Source organism: Rhopalosiphum padi, chromosome 1, assembly GCF_020882245.1.
Source record: "Rhopalosiphum padi isolate XX-2018 chromosome 1, ASM2088224v1, whole genome shotgun sequence".
In the NCBI taxonomy this organism is placed as follows: domain Eukaryota; kingdom Metazoa; phylum Arthropoda; class Insecta; order Hemiptera; family Aphididae; genus Rhopalosiphum; species Rhopalosiphum padi.
The window spans coordinates 89,065,661-89,075,530 of NC_083597.1; the positions used below are offsets into that span (position 1 = coordinate 89,065,661).

The 9,870-nt window shown below is 24.9% G+C and overlaps 1 protein-coding gene across 1 annotated transcript; it reads left to right on the plus strand.

The window, feature by feature from the left end:
- On the plus strand, positions 1 to 9,654 carry LOC132923559 (arginine kinase). Its single transcript, XM_060987580.1, has 7 exons — positions 1 to 159; positions 1,458 to 1,642; positions 6,053 to 6,231; positions 6,290 to 6,529; positions 8,191 to 8,325; positions 8,399 to 8,596; positions 9,232 to 9,654. The coding sequence occupies exons 2-7, from the start codon at positions 1,480 to 1,482 to the stop codon at positions 9,379 to 9,381; spliced, it is 1,065 nt and encodes a 354-aa protein (XP_060843563.1). The 5' UTR covers positions 1 to 159; positions 1,458 to 1,479; the 3' UTR covers positions 9,382 to 9,654.
- The last annotated feature ends 216 nt before the right edge of the window (positions 9,655 to 9,870 follow it).

Sequence of the window (9,870 nt, forward strand, 5' to 3'; positions counted from 1 at the left end):
AAGCGCATGGCTTTGCCAGAGTTGGTCGGGAGGAAACTAAAGGCCGCAGGTCTGTTAGCGGCGATAAAGCTCCCCAATATCAAAATATATCGCTTACGGTACACTTCACCTGAGCGAGTGTTACGAATTTGCTACTATATTTAAAAATCTAAAGAAGACGTAAGTAAAAAATTTAATAAGACATTACCTAGTTATTAACTATTTATTTTGATTTTAATATTGTTTAGTATACGTTTCACTCTAAATTAATTTATATAATTTGGATCACTAATTTAGCAGGCAGTTCAACTATACTCAGAAATATTGTAATTACGTAGAATTTTTTTTTAATTAACCCTGTAAAGTATTTAAAGGAATTCAGTTTATATATTTTTTAAATTTAAATTATTTTAAATTTAAATGTTTTTAAATACAATAATTGATTTAAATTATTGAATTGTAATATTTTACTAAGATAAATAATGGGACATTATTTAAAAATTAATTTACAGTAAATTATGATCATACATATTTATACGTCATACCCCTTATATTTATAATTAGAAATAGTTAAAAAAAACTTTTCACTGTTTCAATATAAGACTTTATTGAAAATCTATACATTGACCACTATAACAGTAGGTAATACGATAATTTATTTTTTATTATTATTTTACTATTATATTTATTATTCATCATTATTGTTACCATAGTGCTTTTAATTTTCCGTTTTTATTTATGATGACAAATATACTTAATATACCATTTTATTTAAATAAAATATAATTAAGAAACCAACAAAAGACAAAACTTTTTTTAGTAAGTAAGTTTAAATAGGTAATTAAGTCTATATATGTTTATATGGGTAAAATATAAATGAACATTATAGTTTATTTATTTAATCGAATTTATAAAAATAATTTTAAAATAATTCTAAAATTATTTTTATGGTAAAATACTTGTTATTTAAAATTAGTAAATTTGAGAAGATTAATAGATCTTTAAAATGAATTAAAGTAGGTATATTAAGCTAAGAATCAAGATGCGTGTTTGATTTAAAAGCTTAATATTAAAACAATATTTCAGTACTTTTACTAATATATAAAAATTTGAATAGTATATAATATATATATTGATGAAAAATATTGGTAATAAAATATAATTCTCCATTCATAATTGTATTTTAAAATAATACGATAAAAGTCTTATTTAAATAAATAATTTGTGTTACAAATATGAAATAAATAACAATATACTCGTATATTCTATTTAGTATTTTTACTTGAAAAATTGTGTCATATTTTAAGGAAATTAATGTATTTTCAATTTAGATTTCTAAAAAGATTAATTGATATTTATATAGCTAATAGATAACAAATATATTTCATTGTAGTTTGTAAATATTTGCTTGAAAATTGAAACTACTCGTCAAATTTAATACAAAGAACTGCTATTTTTTAATTTATTAAAAAATTTAGATTTTTGTCTTTATTCATCAACATGGATCCCGCAGTATTAGCCAAATTGGAAGAAGGGTGGTGTTCGCTATACTCTTCTGATAGCAAATCTTTGCTAAAGAAATATTTGACAAAAGAGGTACTAGATGACTTAAAGAACAAAAAGACAAAATTCGGATCCACACTTTTGGATTGTGTGCAATCTGGTAAGCCTATGCTCAACATAATAAATTAAATATATAACATCTTTATAATATTATCAACTAGGTATTTGTAACTACATAGTAAAAATAAACTGCATTTAAAAATTTAAAATTATTTAATAATCGTCATATCTTATATGGTATTGAAGTTACGAGATTAATGTACAAAAAGTTAATCATTAAAAAAATGGAAATTTGAATATATTTGTATTATATCTGAAAATACAGTACAATCGTATAGTTATGATGAATATCTACACAAATAATAGTTTGAAATAAATAATAAATAATCCACAACTATAAAACATAAAACACTTTAATATATCAAAATACAATAAGAAAAATTAAAAATAAACTTCAAGTTAAATTATTTTAAAAAGTAGTACTTTAGGTATTACAACAATTAATAAATTATATTTAATTTTAGAAATTGTTCAAAATGGTATATAAATATAGAATATAGTTTACACACCAATGTAATTTAAAATAAATGTTTCAAATATCATTATTTATCAAAACATATCATATAGCACTTATTTCAACTATTATATTGCAGTTATTAATTTTAATTAAAATGAAAAATTATGTGTTAACTACCTTTACTTTATTGTATTAGTTAGGTATCTAACTAGGTACTAACTATTCAACTAAAGTAAATAGTTATCTTACGTTTTAAGATTTGGTTAAAAATTTCTATATTCTATTATAATATGCCTGGCGATTTTTAAATATATATATTTTTAGTTTCATTTATTTTTGTTCGAAGTAGTATTAGTCGACATCCTTTTGATCAAGTCATATTGGCTTTTTATCTTTATTACATTTATTACATATTATAGTTCTATAAACAAATTATACATTTTATTTTTCTAATAACAAAAAAACATATTTTTTAACTAAATCGTAAAATAATCAAAAGATGTAGTCTAGTACATTCTAGTAGTCATTCAAAGATTGGTAAAAAATGTGATTGCACAATAAATAGGTATATTAGTTATTGATTTTTAGTTTAATTTGAACAACTATTAAATTAATTAATACAATAGTCTAATTCACGTATTATAGTACGAATTATGAGTATTCTTATTTTATTTCATGAAAAACATTTACAGGTTATAATTTTTAATTAATATTGTTTTTACAAATTGGAGTAAGTACTAATAGTCGTTTAAAATTAAATTTAATATTTTTTTTTGCGTTTGACGTATTTCAGTTTCTCGATTATATTTAGAACATTTGCTGTCAATCACGTATCCTTTAGACACCGTTTTGGCAACGCCCCTGTCACTAGAGAAAATGAAAAAAAAATTTCAAAATAATATTCTCTTCCAACAATGATTAATGACACAAGTAAATAAAGCGCATAACAACGTTTTCATTGTCGGCACTCTCCGGGCACGTTTATACACTTTTTTTTGTTGTCGGGGATGTCGCGAGTTAAAATATAGGTCACTGGGAATTCGAGCTAGACTGCTTGACGCCCCCAGGATCAATATCCCGGATTCTGAATTCAGCATCACTGCGCTAACCAAAACCTCCTCCCGTCCATCGCAACACTTACCTGCATTAATCTTCAAGGTCAGCACTATGTATACATTTTCGTTACTTATTATAATTAGTTATAAATTAAGATTAAACTAATTTAAAAGGATTATTGAATGTTAAACAGAGATTAATGTTGTATATTATATTAAATGAGTTTGAATACATCTTTATTTTAAAATAAGTTATAAACTCAAAACTTGTAAGATGAAGGTAGGCAACAATAGATGTAGACGAAGTACAAAAAGCGTATGCAGTCAAGTATATCTACAGTTTTTTTTATATTCTTTTTTTTCTTTTATTAATTGTTTGAACTTTGAAAAAACAAGGTACCGATACATAACATATTTTCTTCAGTTGTCTAAAAATAATGATTAATAAGCGGCTCATGTATATTTAATCACTCATTTTACCTTACCCGCGTTATGCCACTGCACTGAGTGTTTGTGTGAAAACTAAATTATTCACTTATAATAGTAGGTATATTATTTATTATCATTAGTGTGCGTAATTGTGTTTTGAATCCAATGTGGTAGTGGTGTTCTATAATATTAAATGCCCTCGCACGAACAAGTCAGCAGTCACTATATATTTAGGAAAGATAATCTAATTTTCAAAGTACCGATTGATGGTTTGAATTTATCGTAGTCTACGAATTTGAGGTCACCTAGCTAATAGGTGACCTAACGTGTGCAAAAAAAAAGAAAATGTGAAATCGAGTTACTGTTATTTTGTAATATAATTTTATTCGCGCCATCTTCTACGCAAACAAAAGAATCTGTTCCATGTTTTGAACACCATAAAAATAAATTTAAAAATATATGGTAATTAGTGAAGTCCCACGAAAAAAGAAGCAACTTGAATTAAATTTTTCTAAAGTAAATTTTACTGTCGAAGATATAAGTAAATTGAGTTTATACTTTTTTCTTTGAAATATATTTTTTTTTTTTGGGAAGTAATTACATGTAAAATAATAAAATATCCTTGCCTAATAATATTATTTTATTATTTAGATTCTAGATTAATCTATTATGTGCTAATATTTTGATTATCAATAATGTACATATAATAAACCTCCTATTTTACTTGATAGTCGAGGTAAACATAAAATCCGACCAAACAAAATTTAAAATGAGTTAAATAATATTGTCCATGAACATATCATAAATAATTTTCCAGTAATAGAATATCACACTATAACAGAAAAAAAAACCAATAAACAATACTTAAAAAGTACTTTGTCTATAGTAAAGATGCATAGGTTGTTCCAAGAATGTATTTTGAATAAGAATGTTACTAATAAAACAAAAAATACAACCTTATGACATTATACAGATATATTCGTATTTAATAAGTATAATTTTAGTCTTACTAAGCCAAAAAAAATTTAAATAACGTTTGTTAGAGGTACAAGATGCTCCATATTGCAGATCAAAACGAGAAAAAAAGATTCGTATAGTGAGTATATTCAAAATACAACTATTGATAGGGGAAAAAAGAATGCTGACGAAGAATTTTGTTAGGTTGGGTTTGTCTTGAAAAAGTTCTAAACACATGGCGATATTAGCAGTTTTTATTACAAACCTACAATTTTACTATTTTTGATATTGAAAGAAACATAGATATTTTTTTGGGTGGCATCAATCAAAGGGTATAATAGTTAATAGAGGTTTTAATACAATTTTAACTTGTCTATTTAAGTTTATGAAAATTATCATGGCTCAAGATATAAAAGAAGTAGTTTTGTAAAAAAATGTATTAAAGGTTATTGTTGTTATTAACTACTACAATTATGTTAATGTTGTATTTTAAATGTTAAAAAATTGTTTACAAAGTAGGATAAAATTACTTAAATATTTATTAAAAGTTCCTTTTGTTATTAATTACTATTACACTTTACATTTTAAATGTTAAAAAGATTTTAATTTTAATTTCACAATGCAGGATTCCTATTGTTATTCTTAATTACTATTGTATTTTATACTTTCAAGGTTTAAAAAGATTTTGTGTGTTTTGTTTTTATTAATAAAGGATGGGTTACTGCTTTATATTGGACATATTTTAACTACAAAAATGGCGGTAAGTTGAGTTACCATCTTTTCAAAAAGGAAGTAACTCACAGAAAATCCAGGAAAAACCAAATTTTAGTGAAATTGATATCAAGCCATGTTTGGTTCTACACAAATAAGATTGTGTTCATGTTTCAATAAAATAACAAAAAATAAGAATCGGAATTCAAGGCTTATTTTGCTTCTGAAAAGTTGTAAAAATTGAGTTACTGCCTTATTCGCTGTGCAAATAAATATTTTTTTATTTTTATTTTTGAATTATTATTTAGAGGCACTTGTTTTTATTACAAAAATGAAAAGTTTTAATTGAATATTTTGTTGACAAAAATAACAAGATAATAATAATAATAATATTTTATTTATTCGACAATTTAATAAGAAAAAATTATAAATTTCTTTTAAAAAGAATATTTAGGTAAATAATTGCTATAAATAAAATGAATAAATAATAAATTCATTATGGCTTATACATCATATTAAATAATATAATACAAAGTAGGTAATATATTATGCGACTTAAAAATGGTACTTTAAGTACTCTAACGTAACTAAACAATAAATAAACAGATTTAAAAAAAATTCATGCAAAATATATACAAAGAAAGAGTATTTTAACGATATAAATACATAAATAGATATTTTATTCGCAGGGACCAAGTTTATAATTATAATACTATGTTCGATATATTTTTTTTAATAATGATAAAAATATTATTATTATTTCAGAACTATTATTTATTATTTTCCGCTGTTTTAGGTAAATTAATTATTATTTTTACTTGATTTTACCTATATATTTAAGGATTTGAAAACCATGATTCTGGAGTTGGAATTTATGCTCCTGACGCTGATGCGTATACAGTGTTTGCGCCAATTTTCGATCCCATAATTGAGGACTATCATAAAGGATTCAAATCTACGGATAAACATCCCGCCAAAAATTGGGGTGACGTGACCACACTTGGTGACCTGGACCCAGAAGTAATATTTCACCAACAAATATAAATTAAAAATTAAAAATTTCGTGATTTATCGACAGTGCAAGTACATTATTTCCACGAGGGTACGTTGCGGTCGTTCACTAGAAGGCTATCCGTTTAATCCACTATTGACCGAACAGCAGTACAAGGAGATAGAGGATAAGGTTTCTTCTACGCTCACGGGACTCTGCGGCGAATTGAAAGGAGAGTTTTATCCCTTAACTGGCATGTCCAAAGATGTACAGCAGAAATTAATCGATGACCATTTTCTATTTAAGGAAGGGGACCGATTTTTACAGGTGCGTGCTGTTAATTATTTATAGATATTTAGCACATTCGGTATAATAGGAAAATATACAAGATATGATAAATATGATATATGTAATGATTTTCAAAGGTACATCGTATACATACAAATTTAGGCATTTATAAGACTATATGTATAGGTACTATCATAAATTTCGAATATAAACAAATAATATTGGTTCGTATTATAAATAATTAATGATTAAACTTAATCAGATTTAAAACAATTTAACACATTTTCATATATTTAATAAACAATTGTTTGATACAATGATACAAACCTATTTGCCGTGTTCTGTCTAAATATTAGAACACAATATAATTCGTTTGTTTTGATATGTAATGATCATAATAATTTTACAATATATAGATTTGCAATTTATTTTGCTTATACTTTAAAAATGTATACGCAGTTTCCTTTATTTATTTTTATTATACTGTTTGGAAAATATGGTTTGATTACCGAAAAAGAAAAAGAGATAATTGGTATATAATATTATCTATTTTATTATAAAGTAATGTAATAGGAATATCAGTGTCAATAATATCGAATCAACGAATTAAACTTAAATTTTGACGATTTAGTATAACAAATTAGGTTATAGGTACATGATATTACATCTACTAATTACAATTTAAAAAAATAAAATACAAATTTGTATTTTTAAATGTTTGTGAAAAGTATCTTAATATTTGGTTAGCTGCTAACCGTTAGCATGATAGTGTTCACGTTTTACATTGAATGTAATAAACTTATAATTCTTTAAACATTGAACATTTTAAAACACTCGCTGACTAATAGTTATTACATTTTGATGCATAAAAATATGCTCGTACAGCTCAAAATGTGTATGAAAAATACAATGTGTATGTAAAATTGCCTATATTTTACTCCTTTAATACGTTTATTTGTAAACCTCGCTTTTATAAGTTATAACTTACAATAGTCAATAATAGTACAATCGCGTTATAATATAATATAAAATAATTGTTTATATTTATTAATACGACAATTTATTTTAAATATAATATTTATATGATTGTTGATTATTTTGTATTCTAATTAACTACGTGTAAGCATAATATCAAACATAATAGGTATAACAGGATTATTTTGGCAATCCGAACACATCTTAATTTGTGAATATTATTTACATATAGATTTCAATGAATATTTGTGTATTTATAATAATATCATTCAAAATTATTAAATGATTTTCCAGTATATTGAAATAATATTTAAAATAAGACAAATAGTCGTTCATATATTTTCATCTTGAGATAATCTGTATTACAACAATATGCTCTGTATCATAAGAGGGGGGTGGGTCAGAGGGTTAATGCATACTAAGCGTTTTTATATTATTTTAGTCAACGAATCTTAAATATAAATTTTATTAATTATGCAATTTTGGCACATAACATATTATTTCTAACTCTAACATTTTTGTTTTAAATTATAAGTCATTCTACTATTATAGGTATTATCCACATTTTAATTAAAAAAAAAAAGCCTAAAACTTTGCATTGTTGTATTACTATGCGAAAGGTAAACTCATAAATAACTTACATACAATTCCATATAATGTTAATCAGATATTATTATATATTTATATAATACCTATTAATTATAATATTATTGATGTTAACATAGGCTGCTAACGCTTCGCGATTCTGGCCAACTGGTCGTGGTATATTCCACAATGAGAACAAGACGTTCCTTGTTTGGTGCAATGAGGAAGATCATTTAAGACTCATATCGATGCAACAAGGAGGAAACTTGGGAGAGGTTATTTAGTTGTTATACAATTTTTAAATTGCATAGTTATTTAGTTATTAAACGTGTCTATTATTGTTCTCAGGTATACACAAGACTCGTCACAGCAGTGAACGATGTGGAAAAAAGACTTCCGTTTTCACATCACAACCGTTTGGGCTTTTTAACATTCTGCCCAACAAACTTGGGGACAACTATTCGTGCATCAGTTCATATTCAGCTGCCCAAATTAGCTGCGGACAAAGCTAAATTGGAAGAAATTGCAGGAAAATATAATCTTCAAGTAATGATATAAGTTACACATTAGAATAATAGTATTTGTAACTTAATGTTTAGTATGTCATGAAATTACTTAGTTATATAGGCTGATATATCGTCTTCTCTCTAAATAATTATTTTTCGTACGCAATGATTAAATTATTTATACATTTATCATTGAATTAAAATTCGATACGTTCATTACGTATTTATAGGTTAGAATTTTTAGGATTTTGGTACTGTAACAGCAGAGCGGTTGCCGGTTACCTATACTTATTGTCCACTTTTTTATGCACATATTATTATGTTTTCTATACTTCACATTAATGTCTGTGCAGTAAATATATATTTTCCATACATGTAACCATTACATTAAGTATTCGCAATCAATTATGTAACATCATAAAAAATACGTTTATCTTCCTTAAATATAGCAACTATTAAGCTACAATTTAATACATACATTGATTTTTTTATTAATATTTGGACTAGGTACATCATAGTATTCTAAACGGGGACTGGGTAGTTGGTTTTAATATATTATTAACACTTATTACCCGATTATGCTCACTGAGGAAAATATTATTACTATAACAATATTAATTAAATCTAAGATAAATAATAGTAGAATATATATTCAAAATAATATTTCATCTTTAGGTTAGAGGTACTCGTGGAGAACATACAGACGCAGAAGGCGGAATATATGATATTTCAAACAAGAGAAGAATGGGTTTGACTGAATATCAAGCTGTTAAGGAAATGAATGACGGTATAAAAGAGCTCATAAAGATCGAGGAACAGTTGTAAATCAGAATGTTGTAATAACATTCTACCTACATATAGGCCTTCAAATTTCAATAAATCTAGTCAAATAAAAAAATGTAGTTATTGCTTATTTTTTTTCACTATCGTTACTTTATTTTGCTAGAGCAAAATATTGTTAACGAGGTTAAAAAGCTAATATACAATGGACATTAAGCTAAGCTATGCAATGCATTTTAATATATTATTATTATATTATACAAATAGACACACATGTGAGTAGATAATATTATAATAAAATTATAACAAACTACCAGATTTTTTGTTCGTTATTTAAAATTATCATAATATAGTTGCCAGTTATACATCTACTTACTCTTAAATTTTATGTTATACATACTAACTTAACTTCTAAAATGTTAATTCAATTTTAACGGCTTATAAATATATTATGTAATCTTAAACGTGATTAATTTAAATTTACACGATTTTAAAGCTCATTCATAGTTTAATTCAAGTATTAGGTATATTGTA